The sequence below is a fragment of the Rousettus aegyptiacus genome, unplaced genomic scaffold (genome assembly GCF_014176215.1).
Source record: "Rousettus aegyptiacus isolate mRouAeg1 unplaced genomic scaffold, mRouAeg1.p scaffold_m13_p_4, whole genome shotgun sequence".
Classification (NCBI taxonomy): domain Eukaryota; kingdom Metazoa; phylum Chordata; class Mammalia; order Chiroptera; family Pteropodidae; genus Rousettus; species Rousettus aegyptiacus.
In genome coordinates this window covers 145,344,593-145,365,232 of record NW_023416307.1, presented here as the reverse complement: position 1 = coordinate 145,365,232, position 20,640 = coordinate 145,344,593, and the positions used below count along the sequence as shown (strand labels likewise).

Sequence of the window (20,640 nt, the reverse complement as noted above, 5' to 3'; positions counted from 1 at the left end):
AGTTATTGTTTAATGGGAACGGAGTTATTGTTTGGGATGATGAAAACAGTTCCAAAGATGGATTGTGGTGATGGTTGAATATACTTAATATTTATGAAGTAAACACTTAAAAATGATAAATTTCACTTAAAAAATAATGGTCATTAAAATGAGGTCAAAATATAAGTAATTAGAATTCTCTTCACCACCTGAGCACTGTGAATGACTATATATAAAGATGTTCAGATAGATAATGTGGAGGTATGATGTGTATGTTGACATATAATTTAGAGAAAGATACAGAGTATATAGAAGAACAGAGTAGGCAAATAGAAGCAACTCTTTAAAAAGCTGCTATGTTGAGATGTGTTGATGACACCCCCAGGAATTGTGAAATTTCAATCATTGCTTCCTCTCTTGTACTCTCTCCCTGTGTATTTGGTCTGTAATGTTAATTTCGCTGATTCCGACTTCACCACTCATCTCTCTCTTTGTTTTTCCAAGTTTGGCACATAGAATCAGACCCAGTTTGTCCAAATCCTCCCTCCTTTAAGGCTTATCCCGTTGGTAGATCAACCACCCTCTGCCTCTTTCACCACCCTTGTCTTCTGTTGCATCAACTGCTTGGCATCTGGCCCACAGATTTCCTCACCTTCCCAAGAGAGGTAGAGCAGCAGGGGAGTTTAGTGAACAGGCTATGCAGTGACACTGCTCAAGTACAAAATCACTATTTCCACCAGCTGGGCAAGTTATTTAATCTCTCAGAGCTTCGATTCCTCATCTACAAAACAGCAATGACAACAACAACAAATAGCACTTATCACATAAGATTACTGTAGAAACTAAATGAAATAATGTCTTGTTCTTGGGCATCGCCTGACACAAGCGATGGCCTTCAGTACTAGTCTTAGACAGTAATGGTAGCTGTCCAGTTGACCACTGGGCCACTGCTGTCTTCCTTTATGCTGTTTGGTTTCTTTTTTAAATCCTATTTAGACCTGAAATGTTCCACTTAATGATCATAAACCTAGCATTTATTTCATTTGCAGGGCTTTTATTATCATTTTTATTGTACTAAAAAGCATATAATATTAAATTTGCCATCTTAGCCATTTGTAGGTATACAGTTCAGTAGTGTTAAATATATTCACATATTTTAGATTTCCGGTACTTTTTCTTCTTGCAAAACTGAAATTTTATACCCATTAAACACTAATTCCCCCTCCCCCAGCCCTTAGCAACTACCTTTCTACTTTGTTTTTAAGATTCTACTTTAGATATTTCATAGGAATTGAATCATATAGTATTTGCCTTTTTGTGACTGGCTTATTTCACTTAGCATAATGTCTTCGAGGTTCATTCATGTTAACATGTTACAGGATTTCCTTCTTTTTCAGGACTAGATAATATTTTTTGTATGTGTAAACTACATTTCTCTATCCATTCACCTGTCGATGGACCTTTGGGTTGCTTCCACCTCTTGGCTATTGTGATGCTACACAGGCTTTCTTTTTCATTTTCTTTTTCTTTTTTAACGGTTTATGTGTTTCTACAACTATCCGCAATACTTGGAATGCAGCAAATCTTAACATTTGTTTTATGACTGAATATACGAATAATTAGTTCAGTGAGTGTTTAGAATATCCAAATCTCTTAAATAGAATTGTTCCATATCTTTTCATATTCAGGTTTTTGTTGCTGTTTTATATTTTAGCATGAAAATATGTAATAAATACTGTATGCTAATTGTTCATTCCTATGCATCAGATTTTGGGCTAAGCATTTTTGATGCATTAACTATTCATTCTAATTCTATAAGGCAGGTATTATTATCATTATCCCCAATTTACAGAAGAGACTGCAACTTAGAGAAGTTAATTGATTTGCCCAAAGTTGTGTAGCCCATAAGCTGTGTAACCAGGTTTTAAATGCAGACTGTCTGGGGCCAGAGACAGAAAATTTAATCTCTGTACTATAAATACTCTAGTACATGAACGTTTTAAGGTGCTCCCACCCTTACAACTTTGTGAATGTTGGTACCCTTTAAGGTCTAAAAAAAAAATTCTATGGCATTTCAAAACTGCTCTTTAGATATTTTAAATAACTGGTGCATAAAAATACTGAGTTTCTAAAATGGCACATATCTAACTTAGGGAAGTACTCAAAATAAGTAAAAATATTCATAGTCATTAAAGAAGAAGATGCCATTTCCATGTCCTCTGTTGTACTGGAAGTGTTGATAAAATGAGGCCTCATAATTCCACCCAAAGAACATTTCTCTTGGAAATGCCTAATAATCCAAAGTGTGGCTAGGCAGGGTAGCAAGCTCCAGCCCCTCCGCCATGCTGAGACTGCTAATACTTCTGATTTTTCTAATTTTCTTCCTCCCTTTGCTGGCCTGTCTTCAAGTCTGGATGATGAGGAGATGTTTCAGGAAGCTACCACACAAGAGCCCTAAGGAGGGGTGGACATCCCAGACCAACGCAGGTATAGGAAGCTCCAGGAGAATGTCTCCAAGGAAAGGAGAGAAAGGAAGTTGATTCACTTGATGAGTGAATGTATTGAGAGGGCATTTTCTCTATTATCTTGGAAGGGCCAGAAGTTTGTACTCTGAGAGATAAGCACATATTCCAGAGATGGTTTCGCCTTCCCTGCTGTCAGGGCCTCAACCAGCATCACTATCTGAGGATTTACAGAGAGTTTGATCCACCAGCACAGGATCCAAATAACATCGTATTAGATAAGAGAACTCCCTTTATAGCAAACAGGTATAAGAGATGACTCATGACATGCCACATCAGAACAGAATATATAGGATAACATAGGTCCATGGACAACATGAAATAGATACCACAAAACCAATTATCTTTGGAATTTACCTGACATTTCTTGATTTTGGAAAGAAGTTTCAGGAAACAGTATCAAGGTGTATATATATCTTATTAACAATTGTGTTAATAGTCATGTTAATAATGATCAATAATAAGCCTTTGTTTGATATCCACAGCCTACATAAATGTAAAACTCAAAAGCAAAACAAAGTTGACCAATCAACAATCTCAATTACTTAATCCTAGCACAAAAAAAGTCCATGAGGGCAATCTTCTTGTGGCCAAGACAACCCCATAGACTATCATGGCCAAAAGGAAGAAATATCTCACATATAAGAATGTTTAAGAAGTCAGGGTTTTGTCTTTTTTATTCTGATTCCCTTGCTATCAAACATGAAATAAGATTTTGACAAGTACTCATAATCTAACTTGTCTGAAATTTTTCTTTCATATCAGTGCCCAGCCACACAGTTCTAGAACACACTTAAGTACTGGTATTCTGTTCTGCAAACCTAACATAAAAGTCTCTTTGTAAAAATGTACCTGCAGTTCAATGAGATGTGTAAAAAACACTCCCACAATGTGACTTCTTGTGAAACCCTGAGTTGCAAATAATCACATGCTTTCTTAAAGGCCTGATCGTCCACAAGCTGAATCTACCACAGATTGCCTGAGAAGCTGCAGCCTAAATGTTACTTTCTAGAATCACAATCCCTCATGTAGACCCATTTTTTTAAATGAAGTTTACCAAGAAAAAAGTTGAGCACTACTCAATCTAATAATCCTGCATATTTAACCTTTTGTTTATTAATACTTGTCAACCACATTCTGCCAAACATTTGTCTAAACGGCATCTACTTCCTGTTCACCAGTTTTAACCAATATGACTTCATCACTGTTGTAAACCTATTGAATGATAAAGTGAACAGAGTCCCTGCAGACTGACTAAACAGGGACGCTGTAATAGAGAGCTGATGTACCTCTAAGAAACTGAACATGCACTGTTACTGTTGTGAAGGAAACTGTTTCTGGTATTCTGATTATTTGGAAATAGAAAAAAGCATTTGCCAGATCAGTAACTACATGTACAACCAGGGGCTGTATTGATTTGCTCCAAGAAAGAACCCTCTGAAACAGCAGCTGAATTTAACATAATGACACTGATTTCAGATTTCCAGCCCCAGAACTTAATAGAATACAATTGTATGATTTTAAACCACCAAGGTTGTGGTAATTTGTTACAGCAGCTACATGAATCTAATAAGAGCCGTGTTGAGAGCAATGGAATTGAGTTGTCCTTGAATATAATGAACATTTTCTAAGGTCGTCTTACCTGCTTCTAAACAGCAGACTTGAACTTCTTAAGGACCACTTTCATTAAGATCTGATATCACCATATTACCTGGAGAGCCTCAAGTTTAAGGTTTTTGTAATCTGGAGCATGAATGTAAAGAAGGAGGACCTATACCTTCGGCTCTTTCTTAAGGACCATTACTTATTCATGCATCCAGAACCCAGGGCTGCATCTAATGATGCCCATGCCTGAAAAACACTAATGTGTTTAGTTATGTGACAGAAGCTGAAGCAAAGGAATACTGTTATGACTTTATAAGTTTTATATGCTTTTATAAGTAAGTGCTTTTCAATTCCCATTAGACAATACTCAGTACTCCCAAATGAATCTCATTTCACAAAAAAGAATGTATACATAAATAACACTTCAAATCGAAATTTCAAAAACTCAAAATATAAATGAATGTAAAACAAGAAGGTGTGAAATGAAAGTTGACAAGAACATAAAAATTTAAGAAAATTTTCAAAGAACCTTGTAAAAGAAGATTAAAACATCCAAGGTAAAAGAGATTCGACTGAAAATATAATGAGGCTATTAAAGAGGGAAATGAAAACAACTAAGGAAATGAATTAAAATAAGGATGGGTTAAATGATCAAAGAAAAAGTAATAGTGATCGAAGACAGGCAAAATGATCTCTTATCCATGCAACTGGAGTTGGTGAAAAAGAAAACAATAGAAAAAACATTTGAAATGAAAATCCAAAACTATCTTTCACAAAGAAAAGAAGATCTGAACCAACATTTTGTAAAGGCCCACCATGTTCCTGGAAAAATTATTCTGAAATTCTTAGACACATCCAAGTAAAACTATTAAATGTTAAAGGTAATGGGGAAAACCCTTTGGGCCTAGAAGCAAACAGATCAAGACTTATAAATAAAAGCAAAAGGGCATTAGTCTTCTTTGAGAACAATATATAAAGCAAGATAACAGTAGAACAGAAAAGAAATCAAATTGAAAATAGGAAAATAATAGAGAAAAAGTAACAAAACCCAAAAGCTGGCTCTTTGAAAAGGCCAAACCTCTAGACAAGCTAACCAAAAAAGAAATAAAAGTGGAGAAATCTGACAAACACTACCTCAAGGTCAATATCGACACTAATAAATCATGTTGATACTGTGGGCCTTTGAAAAATGTGACAAAGTGATGCTTTAGCTCATTGTTTTCCCCTCTCAGAGCCAATGAGTCTAATAATGAGAAAAACATTGGAAATTTTTTATTAAAGGGGCATCCTACAAAATACTTGACTAGTATTCCTCAAATTGTCAAGGTTATCAAAAACAAGAGAAGTCTGAGAAGCCGTCAAAGCCAAGAGGTGCCTAAGGAGACATGAAAGCTAAATGTAATGTGGCACCGTGGCTGAGATCCTGAGACAGAAAAAGACATTAGGTAAAAAGGAATTCTGATCTCACTATCATAAATCAATACTGGTTTTTTAATTGTTGCAAATGTACCATACTAATGTAAAATGTTCATAATAAGGGGAACTGGGTGTGGATTATATGAGAACTCTACTATTGTTCCATTTTTTTTCCCTGTAAATCTAAAACTGTTCTTTAAAAAAGTCTCTTAAGAAAACAGGGAGTGGGGAAACTCCAAATTAAAGGAGATCGAAAAGACTAAAAGAAAATGCAACTGTGACCTTTGATGGAATTTTGGATTTAAAAACTATCATAAACAATTTAAGGACACATTGAGAGATTTGGAAATGAATTGAATATTATGTAATATTACTGAATTTCTTTATTAGATTTCTTGGATGTAATAATGATATCACAATTATGATGGAGAAATTCTTTGTTCTTAGAAATACATTTAGTAGTTAGGCATGAAATATGAAATCTGAAACTTAATTTCACATGGGTAAGTCAACAAGAAGAGAGAAATAAGTATAACAAAATATTAAAAGTCAAATATAATAATCACCTCCCAAAGGCCACACATCCTAAAACCATCACCTTGAGGGTTAAATGTCAATGTGTGAATTTTGAGGAGAGACAGACATTTAGGCAATAGCACCTGTGAACCTCTTAACAAAAATAGAATTTGAAAGGATGTATGGTTAAGGAACCCAAGAACCATCACACAAATGCTATGTGTCAGCATTTGAAAATCATACCATTGGTCATAAGTTTTTCTTGAGGAAAAATAGTTGTTGTGCAGAAGTCCAAGCAGGTAAAGCTTTTTTAATCTCAGCAGTGAAATGTGTACATTTTCTAAAAACCAGATTTTCTCCATCAAGAGCTCAGTCTTCTTGTTTACCAGCTGTATCTTCTGTTCATTAGCTGTAACTTAAGTACTGACTGGATAAAGGCTCTGTAAAGAGAGCAGTTGTTCCTTTGGCTGATCCCCAGGGTCACATCTAATTGGGAGAAAATGGTAGGTATGGGATTATTGACCACGGCTATAGCTGCGTTTCTGCTGAGAGCAGTTATCAGCTTCTTTTGCAATTTTGCAAAAGGGCGAGAACAGAGTGTTTTTTAGATGTGGCTAATCAGCATTGCAAACAGCATAAAATTCTAGTGGTGAGGTTTTAGATTGTGCTACAAGAGGTAGCCCCTCAACTTAGCTGCTTTTCTCAATGAAAGTTTGTGGGGTGTATCTTAAACAGATGTACTCTAACTTGAGTATTGTTTGGAGTTACATTATACAAATGCCATTTTTACTGTACTTTGTGTAATCTATTTATAGGAACTCTATATATCAAGGAAATAAAACTTTTGTCCATGATCTAAGTTTTAAATAGATTTATTTTCTTCTGTTCCCCTTTGATCTTGCTTAGGGCGGTATTTGCTATGAAGAAAGCAAAATTTGTATGTTGTCAAATATATCTACCTAGATTTTGTGTCATAGTTAAAAAACATTTTTCCTCTGTGAGTTTCTAAAATTATTCTCCCATATTTTCTTATTGGGTGTTATGATTTTGCTATTTATCCTTTCAACCTTTTTGGAGGAAAAAAAGCCAATAACTTCAAGACATTTGGAATTGATTTCAGTATAAGGTTTTTCAGATGGTTAAAGTCAATTCTAAACCATTTATTGAATAGTACATTTTCCTCTACTGATTTGCGATGCCAGTTTTGATTACAGAATAAAGTTTTGTAAGCATATCGATCTGTTCCTATACTTCTCATTCTCTTCTATTGCTCATCTATTCATTCAACAATGCACGCTCTTTTGAGTATTTAGTTTTTATACTTTTCTTCTAACTTTTTCAAACTTTACTTGACTATTTTTGCTTATTTACCATTTCATATTAATCTTAGAGTCAGTTTGTCCAATTCAAAAAGTTCTCTGAGTGTTTCTATTGGATTTACATTAAATTTATTGGTTGGTTCAAAGAGGACTACCATTATAATATTGGATGCAGTATTTTTTATGTTCAGTGTATTTTCGTGTTTATTTTTGCTCTCATAGTTCTTTACACTTCTTTAATTAGGTTATTTTCTAGATATTTTACCTTTTCAAATTGATCCTTTTCTTCCACTATATTTTCAAATGTTTGTTTATATATAGCTATTAATTTATTAACATCCATGGTGTATGCCACCATGTTATTAAATTTTTACTTGTTTCCCATCAGAGTTCCAGGTATATGAGCATACAATCTATAAACAGGGATAATTTTAACCTCCCCCTTTCCATGTTTATATCTCTAATTTTTTTTTCTGATCCTTTAAGAACCCATTAAGTGATAAGAATGAATATGGCTGTTCTGGTTAAAAATATGTCCATAAGTTCTTTGACATTTATTCCTTCAAAAGATGGAAATTAATTCTCTTCTTAAATAAAGGCTGGAGTGAGTAGCTTTGCTATATGGAACAGAAGGGATGGTGTGTGACTTTGGAGACCAAGTCATAAAAAGCACTGCAGCTTACTTTCTCTCTCTTGGTTTATTTACTCTGGGAGGTGCCAGTTGCCATGTTTTGAGGACACTCAAGCAGCCCTTTTGTCCCAAATGTTGAGACACTGAAGCTTCTAACAGTCATACACATGAACTTGGAAGTAGATCCTCCTGCTCCAGTTACGCCTTCCGATGACTGCAGCTCCAGCTGAATTCTTGACTGTAACCTCATGAGAAACCCTGAGCCAGAACAATACAACTAAGCTGTTTCTCTGGGTATGTATTGATGTAATTTTACTTATTGGAGTAGATTATAAATTAATTCACAAGAAACTCACAAAGTTTAAAAGTTAGTTGTATCAGCTTGGACTGAAAGGGACCGTGATGGTACAACACGAAGAGAGGACTCCAGATCCCTGCACAACTATAGACGGGAAGCAGCGCAGAAAACTATTTAGCTGTAAACGTGGGCTACTTTTCATGCAACTGGAAAGATAACTCAGAGGGTGGAACCAAGAACCCAGTGGATGGGGACAAGAGCCACTGAGTGCTCCTAGGAAGTATGACAGAGTCCTAATCAAAACTGGCAACATTTATCCAACTGAATTTCAGAATTTCTATGGACTAGTGACTACTACAGGCCTTCCATTTCCCCGCTTTTTGAAAGGAAATGTTTATAACGACACAGTTTCCTGTGCCTCTCCCATTGTTGCATGTGCTATGTGGTAGAGGTTGAAGCAGATCACTTGCCTCTTTAATTCACAGATCTTCATATGGAGAGGAACCACTTAAGGAGTTACACCCAAAATACTGCATTTGAAGAGCCTCATCTGCTCCAGGACCTCACAAGACTGTAGACTTTAATGCTGTAATGAAATGAGAACTTTGCAGGGTGCTGGGGAGGTGAGTGTATATCGAATGTGGAAAGAATATAAAACACTTGTGGCCAAGGGTAGATTTTGGAAGTTTTAAAACACAACTTCCCAAATTTTTAACTTTCCTCCCATCAATCTGATTCTGTGGCTTCTTGGCTAATATAATACAGTGCAAAATAAAGATTCTATGTCAGTTTCAAGTTGGTAAGAGGCTTCTGGATAAACCTACCTTATAGGATTCTTGTTGAAGGGTAATCAGACATCGCCTGAAGGATGGTGGAGGCTAAAGAACCTGATCAGATGTCAAGGTAGAGAGTTCTTGGTAAATTGACTTAGCAGCATTCCTGCTAAATCTAAATTTTATAAGGAAGCACACAGATGGGCCTAGAAGAGGTTCAGGATCCTAACTAAAGTTTGGTCAAGCAAAGAATCTTTGTCATACAAAACCAGCTGCTTCTACTTCCTGTCTTTTGGGACATCAGCTTGAGGAACCCAGCTGCTCACCCTGTGAGGAAGTCAAGACCAAATGGAAAGGCCATTTGTTAACATTCCAGCAGCCCCAACTGAGGTCCCAATCAACACCCAATATCAAGCTGTAAATATGTACTATTAACCAATCGTAAATGAATCAGGGGGCTTCGGCTAAATATAAGTGATAAAGATTTATTCAAAGGTTTACAAACCAGAAAAACAACTAAGCTATATCCAGAATGTTCCAAAGAAGGAAGAAAAGCTTCCAGTTCTTATAGTAAAAAGTAGATTCTTGAGAAGAATCAGTCCTGCATTCTAAGCCCCTGTATTGGTTCAGGATCGTACTCCCTGAGCTGTCAGGTGGTCTAGATAATGGATGTCAAGTGGTCTGGATATCAGAACATTCTTTCCCTAGCTCTTCAGGAGGTAATCAAGAGATTTAGCTGGAGGGCTGATGGAGGCATTGAGGCAGGATTGTAAAGTTCAAAAGTCTAAGTTCCCAGGCTAGTTAAAACAAGAGTAAAATCATTTCCTCATGTTTTAGCCTACTTAATTTTAGTAATTTTGCAGATTGACTACAGTGACTCCATTTTATTTCTTCACTGTGTTCCTCAGTACAGAAGCCCTTAGGGGGACTTTAGCCTCAACCATATGACTGCACTTATAGGAGAGACTCTGAGTGAAAATCATATAGTGAATCTCAGAACCATGAGAGAGAACATGATTGTCAGCTATTACTGCGACTGAAATCATACTTTAACTCAAAGACACCGTACTGCTCCCAGCAATCAGCAGTTGTGGAAGGATTTTCCAGAATCCTTTGTCGGGAGCGATGATTGGCTTACACTCATGTCAATTAAGATTTTATGCCCAATGGACCGTTCAGTCACCAGATAGGGTGCGAGCCTATTGGCTGAGACTCCAAACCGCCCTCTCATCTTGTAGGGTGGGCAAAATCCAGACTATTCACAAAGACCATAGGGGAGTAAAGCACCACAGGAAGTTGCGTTTAGAACTGCTTCCTCTAGTGGGGTCCAATGAACTCTTTCTTTTGGCAGCAAGTTCAGTCCTGGGGCTCGCCTAAGAGGAAGAACATTTTCATTGGTTGTTTAGTACAGAGACTCACGGGAGCCTCGACTAAACACTTGCCATTATTGTCCAAATAGCCTGTCAATCAGCTCGCTTCTGGATGGGCGGAAACCGGCAGCCTTTTTTGGCACCGCCTCTTCCTGGGTCGCTGTGCAGGCAGGCAGCAAGGCTGCAGGAGCTGGGAGGCTGCCGCGTGGGCGGGGTGTCGCTCCCTGGCTGGGCCAGTTCCTCCGCGGTGAAGCGCGGGGGGTGCCCCAAGCGCCGGGCCCTGCGGGGCGGTCCCGTGCGAGGGACGAGCTCGGGGGCGGGGCCGGGGCGTGGCTGCAGGAGGCGGAAGCGGCGAGTGAGCTCGAGCCGGAGCCGTAGCGAAGCCAGAGTCCAGGCCGGCGGAGCGGCGTCGGCGGGGTTGGCTGGGGCGGCGGGGCGCCAGAGCCTGGGCGGGCGGGTCGAAGGCCGGAGGTCTAGGCCGGGGATCGGGGGACGGGCGGGCTCACCCCCGCGCGGTCGTTGGAGCGGGCTGAGCTCCCGCCTCCGCGCAGCCCTGGGGAGGATGCGGCCGGGGGTCCCGGGGTGGGTCGGGCAGCGGCGGCTGCAGCGCTAGGGGCGCAAGGGGGTGGGCGGCGGCGGCATGAGGCGCGGGGTCGGCGCCCGCGGGAGGGAGGCGCTGCTGGCGGCCCTGCCGCTCCCGCTACAGCTGCTGGCCGTGCCCTGCCCGCGGGGCCGCGGGCGCTCTCGTCCCGGTCGCCGGCCGGGCTGCCGCTGGTGACCACTCGCCGCGCCGCCGGAGGCTTCACCCGCGCCCTCCCCCAGGACGCTCCCGCGGAGCTCCGGCCCCTTCGCCCGGCTCGCGGAGGCCGCAAGATGGCCTGGGTGCTCAAGATGGACGAGGTGATCGAGTCCGGGCTGGTGCACGACTTCGACGCCAGCCTCTCGGGCATCGGGCAGGAGCTGGGCGCCGGCGCCTACAGCATGAGGTACGGGGTGCCGTGGGTCGGGCGGGCGGCGGGCAGAAGCCTCGGTCCCCTTGGGAAAGGCCTGCGTGACCCTGGGCCTTTGCCAGGCTCGGCTGCGATCAGGGGTGTCCCGGCTTCCCCTGCCGCGTGGCCATCAGAGCCATGGAACCTCGCAGGCCTCTGCGCGCCCGGGCGGCTGGTGTAGGAGGGCTACCCCGCTAGCTTGGGCCGGGAACCAAGCCTGAGGGCTTCGGTTTTTTTTTTTCTTTTTTCTTTTGCTATAAAACAGTCTGGCAGTTAGGATGGCTAGGTTGTTGGGGGAAGAGGCTTCCTATCCTTGGAAGCGATTTACGAGTCACTTAGAACTGAAGACAGTGTACGAAATGGTAGGACTTATACTGGGAAAATACTCTCCAAGGTGTAGTATTAGTTCCCACTGTTCTACAGTGTAGTCTTTCCTAGTTGCAATTTTTAATCACTCGATATTACAATAGTAATTATATCTGAAAGCAGCCGCAGGGGCGAGACGCACGTTAACTTAGTGATGGTTTTTATTTTCTCAAAGTGAAATTTTTCATCTTGGGGGCTACCCTCAAACTGTTTTCTTTTGAAGAAAGCTTTAAGTTGCAATGTTTGCACCACAAACAGTAATGTTTAGTCTCTAATGTCTATCAAAATTATTCATTTTGAAACTGATCTGGCCTTTAACCTGAAGAGTACTGTTTTTTAACTCCTGTCAGTTTGGCAGCTCTTTTTTTTAGCTTTATTGACTGTAAGTTCACCTGATTAAAATATAAAATTTAATGGTTTGGCAGCTTTTCGTTAATGTGAATTAAGTGAGATTTTCCAAATATGTTTTTAAGGTAATGTCTAACGTCTTTGAACTGCAGTCCAGTTTTCCAGGATCTTTCAGCTCTGGGGGGAGGACGGGGCATAAATGTCATGAAAAAGAAAGACGTCTGAGTCGGGATGTTTAAGGCTCTCCCTGAAGTAGTCACCTTTTAAATCTTATGGGGAAGCTCTGGGCGCTAAAGAACTCCCACACAGGTGAAGGTGTTTCTTAGGGTGAGGAAGTGCTTGAGGGAACTCCTTCGCCCACCAACCAGTCTCTGACCCTGATTCTGGCTGTGCTGGTCTCCCTGAACTTGGCACTTCTTTCTCTGCAATTGTGCAGCTTTAGGGTTCTGGATGAGGTGCCTTATTTTCTGAGACAACTGTCTCAGTTGTTGAGGAAATTGAGCTACCAAAAGTCTTACGGGTTAACCCAGGTGGGAATACTAGGGGCGGTGATTTCCTTGTGAAAAGGTGGGCCTCGAGGGCCATTGCAATTCCTTGAGACCGTGGACTTTAAATTAAAGGACACGTGAAACAAATTCAGGGTGTCTCTTCAGTTGAGTTGCTTCTCATTTCACAATTATGTCAAAATGAAAGCTTGCTGCTGAGAACTTTGCTTGTTGAGGGTTATTTTGAGCTTTTAGGGTTTTTTTCTAGTTTTGTTTTAGTGATTTCGTCAGCTAATGAATTTATTTTTGTTTACGGTTTATTTTCTGAAAAGAAAATCTTGGTATGAAACCTTTCTTCTTAATGTCTGACATTTATAATTCTTTGTCTTTTACACCACTTTCCATGGGGAAACATTTTTTATTGATTATTTTTGGTTATAAAGTACGTGTCACTTAATCTAAATTTCCAAGTATCTTTAAGGCAAATGTCATTTTTGTTATTTTTTAAATATATTTTTGGTATGAGTTTGCTCCTCAACATTTGTTCATGAAAAACTAAGAGGAACCCATGAGAGTACCAGCCTCTTGCAAATTCAACACCCTTTATTTGGAATTCAAATTCAGGAAATTCGAAAATTGATTTTATAAGGCAAAAGTCTGAGGAGTGAAGGCTGTTGCTGGCCTTTGATTGCGCTTGCCTCTGCCCCACCTGGACGTGAAGCTCTGGGAGGGCTGGTATCTAACGGGAAGTAAGTCTACTGAAGCCTGTTTTTCTCTTATTTGTTCTCTCAAGTTCAAGAAGTAAACGAGGTGCTAAACTTGAAATTACTTGAAAAGTGACTTCTTGATAAAAATTTACTTTGTAGGCCATTTTGCATTTTTCTTTCAAAGTGACGTGTGCTTAGAGTTTGCTTTTGGATGGTTTAAAATAATGGATTTTTATTAGGAAATGCTTTCTTCACCTCTTTGGGTGGCTAGTTTCAAAGAATCTGACTTAAAAATACGTTTGCATTAAATATAATTTGATAGTATTGGGGTATGTGGAGGCTGAGTTTTGATAGTACCTTTCTTTCCCTCTTTTTTTTGCTTAGGTTCTCATTGTGTGTGTGTGTGTGTGTCTTCTTCGGTGTGTACTGTTGTACCACATTTGTATGAGGTAGCAGCTGCTGCAGATTCTACATGGCGGAGCATAAATATATTTTTAAATCGTAGTTACAATATCAGGATTCTAGAGATGGATGAAGAGACCTTAGAAAACTAATAGACCAGTCCTTTCCTTATGAGCAGGTAAACTTAAGCTCATAGATGTTAGTGATTGGCCCAAGTGGTCTGTCAGTGGCACTACCATTCCAAGTGAGGGCTGAGTTCTCCACTCAATGAATGAAGGCTGAAACCCTTTGTAACTTGAAATCTGGGTCATTCGTGTTTTGTGAAGTAATGAGTAGATGACTAAATAACTTTTAAAAGTAAAACTCATTAAAACTGAGAGGATCTTTTGGGCCACCTGGTAATTTTCTTTCCATCTTACTGTTCACATGAAATTTATAATCTTGAGTTCTTAAAAAGTAATGCAACTTCTTTAGATTCCACGTAAAAACTTTGGTATTATTACCTAACAAGGGATATTCATTGGTCTGAGCCCTGTTAAGCTTCACTATGGTATAAATCTGTTTTGAAACAAAAGTTATACTTTGCATATTCTGAAGTGGGAGGATCACCAATAGTTTATAGATAATTTGCTAAATCAAAACTGCTTTGAGGTGAGGACAAATTTCCTATATGGACTAATAGGTTAAAATGTCCGTTTAGAGACCTCGTGAAATAATGGCAAAATTTCAACTTTGATCAATGTTAAGTTAGTAAAAGATTATTAAGGATATGGCTTTCTATGTAGCTATTAATAGCAGATGATTTTCTTTTGGTCTCATGTTAAAACAATATCCTTGAGTAGGTGACAAGTCTTAGAAGTGTAGAAAAATTTTAGGAAGAGTAAAATTTGTAAAATTTATTATAGTGTTACCTGAAACTACTTCTAGAATTGGCAGTGATTTCTATAAAACTTCTGATTTGAAAGTTTAAAAGCTTTCTGGATTTAATCTTGGCTGAATGACAGGGAAGAATTTAATAACTTGCAGATTAAAAATCATATTTCAGATTATAGTGTTCACGTTGATTTTTAAATATATATTACCTTAAAGCAGGGATTGGCAAACCTTTTTCTGTAAAAAAGACAGTAAATATTTAAGGCTTTGCAGGCCCAAGGATCTGTCGCATTTTTTGTTTACAACCCTTTAAAAAATGTAAAAATTATTCTTAGATTATGCTATACAAAAACAGGCTGGTTGGATTTGGCCCTTGGATTTGCCTACCCCGGCTCTAAAGGACAAACTCTAATAATAGGCTTTGATTACTTTGGAAAAAGATTTGCTGAGTATTGAGATTTATATTCAAGAAGTAACTTTATATAGAATAAGACCTCTAGCAACTAATATACTTACATTCTATTGTTTGCCCATAGATTTTATTGTGTTCAATTTTTAAAATTAGAGTGTCCCCTTCCACTAAAAAGTAAGATTCAATACAGTTTATATCCTTCAGTCATGGCTGTTTGAAACTTAACAGTTTTTTGATTATGGTCTCATAAACTTGATATGTTTCATCACAGTGACACCTGTCAATTTGCCAGGACACACTTAAACATTTGCGATTTGTGGAAATACCATCTGATGCCTCATCTTTGGTTTAGGTTCTGTGATAGAATTTAAAAGAAGCTCTGTAATCATTATTTTGCTTGCTTTGGGATGTGTCTAATAGGTGGATATGAAATGGTTCTGTGTTGAACTTTGGTGGTAGAGTCTTTTTTCTAAACTTTCCAGGTTTTTTTGGAGATTGTGAAATTGATGTCTTGTTATGAACAAACCTAGTTTTTGTTAATTTATGCATTGGTAGTTGAATTGTTTATTTTAAATAATTTTAGGTTTACAAGTTACAGAGGAAGTCTGGCAGGTTGACAACCTTTCACCCAGTTCCTCCTACTTCCATAACCAGAGTACAATTTTCAAAGCTGCCTTGGCACAGTACTGTTATATACAGGACAAAATTTATTTGCATTTCAGTTTTTTCACCAATGTCTTTCCTTCTCTTTTATGACTTTAACAATCTTGATATTTAGTGGTCTCAGTTGTGGTTTTTAGACATGTAAAATTTTTTGGAAGCAAAGATAGAATAGAATATACCTGTGACTACCATTTAGCTTTCAAGGGTCTCTGTCATTTTAGCATAATGACATGAGTATAGTAGGACCTCTGTTGGTGTCATTCATTTATGGATTACTTGGTCTCAATCTATCTGTGTATTTTGTAATATGTTCATAATCAGGAAATTTAAAACTAATTTATTTAATTACAAGCCTTTATATATTTTCATAAATATTTTCCATTATAACTTTTCTAGGATAAAAGTTAGTGAGAAGAGTGCATTGTCTTATGCTTTTTGCAAATCTTTTTTAATGTCTGGCTTAGAAAACCAAGTGAATTCTCTTTTCTACTATATATTGTTTCAGTTCACGTATGTGAAGAAAATTCAGCTTCTTGTAGATATGTGGTTGGAAAAAGGAAGATTATTTTAATAGTCCTTTAAAATTTGGATATTCTTCTTTGATACTATGCCAGCACTTGACAAGTGGTAGTTTCCTAAAGTTGCAAGGTGATGTCTGAAACTATATTGATGTGTTCTTTGTACTGTTACATTAGAATCAGTTGGTCTATCTTGTACTTTGATTGGATTTCTTACCTTGCATAATTTTGGAATATGTGTGTATTCCTTCGGAAAACAGTGGTTTCCTAAGTTATGCAGATCTTCTAGATGTTGACACATTTCATTATGCAATATCAAAAAATTACATTCCTTAATATCGCCATTATCAAAAAGTTGTATTCCTTAATATTGCCATCATCTTATAAGAGAAAACACGTGGGGGAGGGTTCAGTTTTTAATTATTAACAGCAAATACTATTACAGTGGTAAGTGCTGGGCTAACTTTATTTTCGAGGAAATTTCTCTCAGATACTCAGATCTGAATAATTACAGTTTGTTCGTTTCTTTCAAGTAAAAATGATATTCTGTGAGAAACTGCTAGATCAGCTCACAGATCACAGTTACATAAAATCTCTTCCTTCAGACAACCATTGCCTTAGGTGTGTGACATACATACCTACCCAAGGACCAATATATAATAAAATTAATTTTTATGTAGTGACTGTTATTACAGTTTAGTGCCACTGCTTTAATTCATGCCAAGGCACTAGCAGTTTGAACCATCATTGGTTTTGTGCCATGAGCGCAGATGTCAACAAAGTGAAAAGGACAAATAGTGTTTTAGTATTATTCCGAAAATAGGTTCAACTACCTGAACCCTCTGAAAGAATGTCAGGTTTCCCAGGATTCCACGGACCACACTTTAAGACCCTCTGATCTAATGTGTGCCTAGAGTTTACTTAAAATATTTTTTTCTAAATTAAGAGCAAACCCATTTTTAGAGATCAGAGAAGTTAAGTAGCCTGCCATAGTGTCACTCAACAAATGTTAGAGCTGGGATCTGAAGCTTTGCAGATGATTTTACCTTGAGATATTCTCAAGGTAGTAGACGATGATCTTTCTGGATGGGAAGACAATCTCTTGAGAATGTTACACACACACACACATTTTTTCCTGTTATATGTTGCTTTTTTCCCCTTCAGGACCTTGCTTAACTTAATAGTTCTAATAATTGTAGGATTTCAGATTTCCTAGTTAATATTTTTTAAATAACGGTAGATTCGTTTCTTCCTGTGTAATCTTTACCCTTCATTTTCTTGCCTTATCATGTTAAGTAGGGCTTCACTGCAGTGTTGTCTAGAAACACCTAGAACTTGATCGAATCTCTATTCTTACTGATTTTAGAGAGTGCTTCCAGTTTCACAAAGAGGTCGTCTCCATTCCTAGGTGAGATGGGTACTCAATTTTCCTATACTCTGGTCTTTTTTTTTTTGAACGAGGGAGAAGAATAGCTTTCTCTTTTTACGAGCTAACAATTTTTGTATGCGATGGGACTTAATTTTGTTTCTTCAAGGCTTTATAAAACTCACTTTGGATATAACCGGGATTTGGTGATTTTAATTTTTTTGCAGGAGCAAGTTTGACTGCACATGTATTTATTTAATGGATGTAAGAATATTCAGAATTTATCTCAGCTAGTTGTGGTAATTTTTTTTTCAAAGAAAATTAACCGCTTTTATTTCAGTTTTCAGATGTTAAATATTAGTGTTAATATTTGTGATTATTCACTTTCACTCCATGTACCGCTGGTATCTTTTCCTTCTTTCATTACATATTTTAAGTTTGTCTATATCTTTACTATTTTGCAAGAAACCAGATTTTGGTTTTGTTTTTCTTCTCTATTGGGTTTTCTATTTTATCTTTGTTGTTTTCGTCCTTGTTTTCTTGCTTGCTGTTGTTATTTTCCAACGTCATTTTTTTCCTTTTTTAATTTTAATTGTATATTAGTTTCAGGTGTACAGCACAATGATTAGACATTTACCAGTTACCATAGTCCCTGCCTGACACTATACATAGCCCAGCCTTCTTGAGTTGAATGCATTCCCTTTAGTTTTTGGTGTTTGTTTTCTAGTTGATGCATGAAAGGCTATATATTTATTTGTAAGTCTCTCCCGAGTTTTGAAGGCAGCACCTTTGTTTACATTCAGTTCTATTATCTTTCTTATTTTCTTTATTATTGCAGTTTTTTATATTTTCCAGACACTAGCCTTTGATTGTGTATATGTGTCACAAATACTTTATTCTGTTCCATGACTTGTCTTTCCATTCTCTTTGTGGTAGCTTTTGAACAGAAGTTCTTGATTTTGTTGTGGTCAAATTAATCAGTCTTTTTCATTTATAGTTAATCTTTCCCTACTCTGAGAATATAAAGATATTCTTACAGTCTTTTTATTATGTCACATGTTATATCTAGCTTTACAGTCTATCTGGAGTTTATTATTTTTTCTTTTTTATGATAGTATGAATTAGGAGGCCAGTTTCAGTTTTTCCTCTATGAATATCCAGTTTACCTTAGTATCATTTGTTGAAAAGACTATTTCTCACCTCTTTCTAATGCCATTCTGTTCTAAATCAAGTACCCATAAATGTGATGTTTCCAGATTCTGTATTCTGTCCTTGTCCCGGGGAATACCCAAGTAGATCATGGTTTGTTGTTATACTCTTGGATTTGGTGTGTTAATGTAGTTGACCCTTGAACTACATGGACTTGGTCTGCATGGGTCACTTATGTGCAGATAATTTTCAATAAATATATAGTTGGTGCTACGAATACCCAGGTTTTACATCCACAGTTCAACCAACAATGGATCAAAAACAGTATTTTCCATCTGTGGTTTGCAGATTTCAGCTGGGGACAGGGGGCAGGTCTGTGTCCCAGTCCCCTCATTGTTAAGGGTCACCTGTACTTGATTTAGCATTTCGTATCTATATTTATGACAGAAATAAGCTTTTCGGTTTTTTTTGTAGTTCTATTTGTCCTTACTTTTGACTTCAGAATTACATTAGTGTCATAAAATGATCTAGGAAGTACTTCCTCTCTTTCTGTTCCGTTGAAGAGTTTGTGTAAGAGCTGCTTTTGAAAAGTGAGTATAATTTGACTGTGAGACCAGTCTAGACTAGGAATTTTCTTTGGGGAAAAATTTTTAACCACAGCATCAATCTCTCCAGGATTATTTTTTAAAGCTTTTTATGTCTTGAGGAAAGTTTCGATGTTATTTCTAGGCAATTGTTCATCTTATATTTTCAAATACGTTGATATAAGTCGTTAGTAATATTGTCTTTTTAGTGTTTATATCATTAGTTACATCTTCTCTTTTATTCATGCTTATTTGTGCTCTCAGTTTTTGATCAATCTTTCCTAGACATACGTTTACTTTTTTACGGTATCTTGTCTGTTGGGACTACAAGAAGTTCCAGATTTCGAGATGCTCCTGTTTTTCTGAACTCCTATCGACACGAGTCTCTGCCCACCTCTGCCCTGTAGCCCTCTCCCCTTTCTTACCAACTACCGAAATCCTTCCATTTTGCCCTTTGGAATTATCAGTCTACCGTCAGAAAATCCCCTAAAGGGTCAAAGCTGTGAATGGGTCAGTGTTGAATTGTGGTCCCTACCCCCCAGAAAAGACATGTTGAAGCCCTCACCCCAGGACCTCACAGTGTGACCTTATTTAGAAATAAGGTCTTTACAGAGGTAATCAAGTTAAAATGAGGTCGTCAGGCAAATCCAGGATGACTGGTATCCTTATAAAAAGGGAATATTTAGACATAGGGACAGACATGCACAGAAGCAAGACTATATGAAGACACAGTGAAACAAGCTGGTCATGTGACTGGAGTGATGCATCTACAAGCCAGGGGACACCAGGGATTGCATTCAAACACCAGAATCTGGGAGGGAGGCCTGGAATCTTCCTTGATAGCCCTCAGAAGAAACCTACGCTGCCAACACCTTTTTTCAGACTTCAGGTTTCCTGAACTGTGAGACTAAATTTCGTTTTAAGCCACCCAGTTCGGGGTACTTTGTTAGACAGTCCAGGGAAACTGAGATAGCCAGCTTTGTCTCTTAATGATTTCTTCAGCAGCTTCTTATTTTGGAATCCCGGCTCTCCTGTGAGTATTCTTTCCCCGACAGCCTTCTCAGACGGTGGCGGCTTATTTCCAGAGTCCTACCACTGCATGGGAAGGTTGAAGAGGGAAGCTGCTTCTTCCTCACTGCTGTCTTCACGCTTGTGCTCCCTTTCTCTTTCCCCATGAGACCCCCCAACTTTGAATTTCATGTCACTGTATATCACCAGTCATCCAATTATTTGCAGTCATCTACTGATTTCTGGGTAATTCCTCATTTTAAAGATTTTAGGTCCTGACTACTGTCATTATCTAAACTACTGATGTCTTAATTCTTGGTGATTTCAGAAGATATTTAAAT

The 20,640-nt window shown here is 38.2% G+C and overlaps 1 protein-coding gene across 7 annotated transcripts in view; it reads left to right on the top strand.

Annotated features, from left to right (window-relative positions):
• Nucleotides 1–10,757: 10,757 nt before the first annotated feature.
• The window catches only part of UBP1 (upstream binding protein 1), a 50,386-nt gene continuing 40,503 nt past the window's right edge, over nucleotides 10,758–20,640 (top strand). For 4 of the 7 annotated variants that reach the window (XR_001598603.2, XM_016158793.2, XM_016158791.2 and 1 more), the window contains exon 1: nucleotides 10,858–11,415. Coding sequence is in view for 5 of the 7 variants with exons in the window: in XM_016158793.2 (XP_016014279.1) it covers nucleotides 11,303–11,415 (113 nt within the window). In the remaining 2 variants the exon portion in view is untranslated. The other 3 variants (XR_004950313.1, XM_016158790.2, XM_036218554.1) reach the window with 2 other exon arrangements.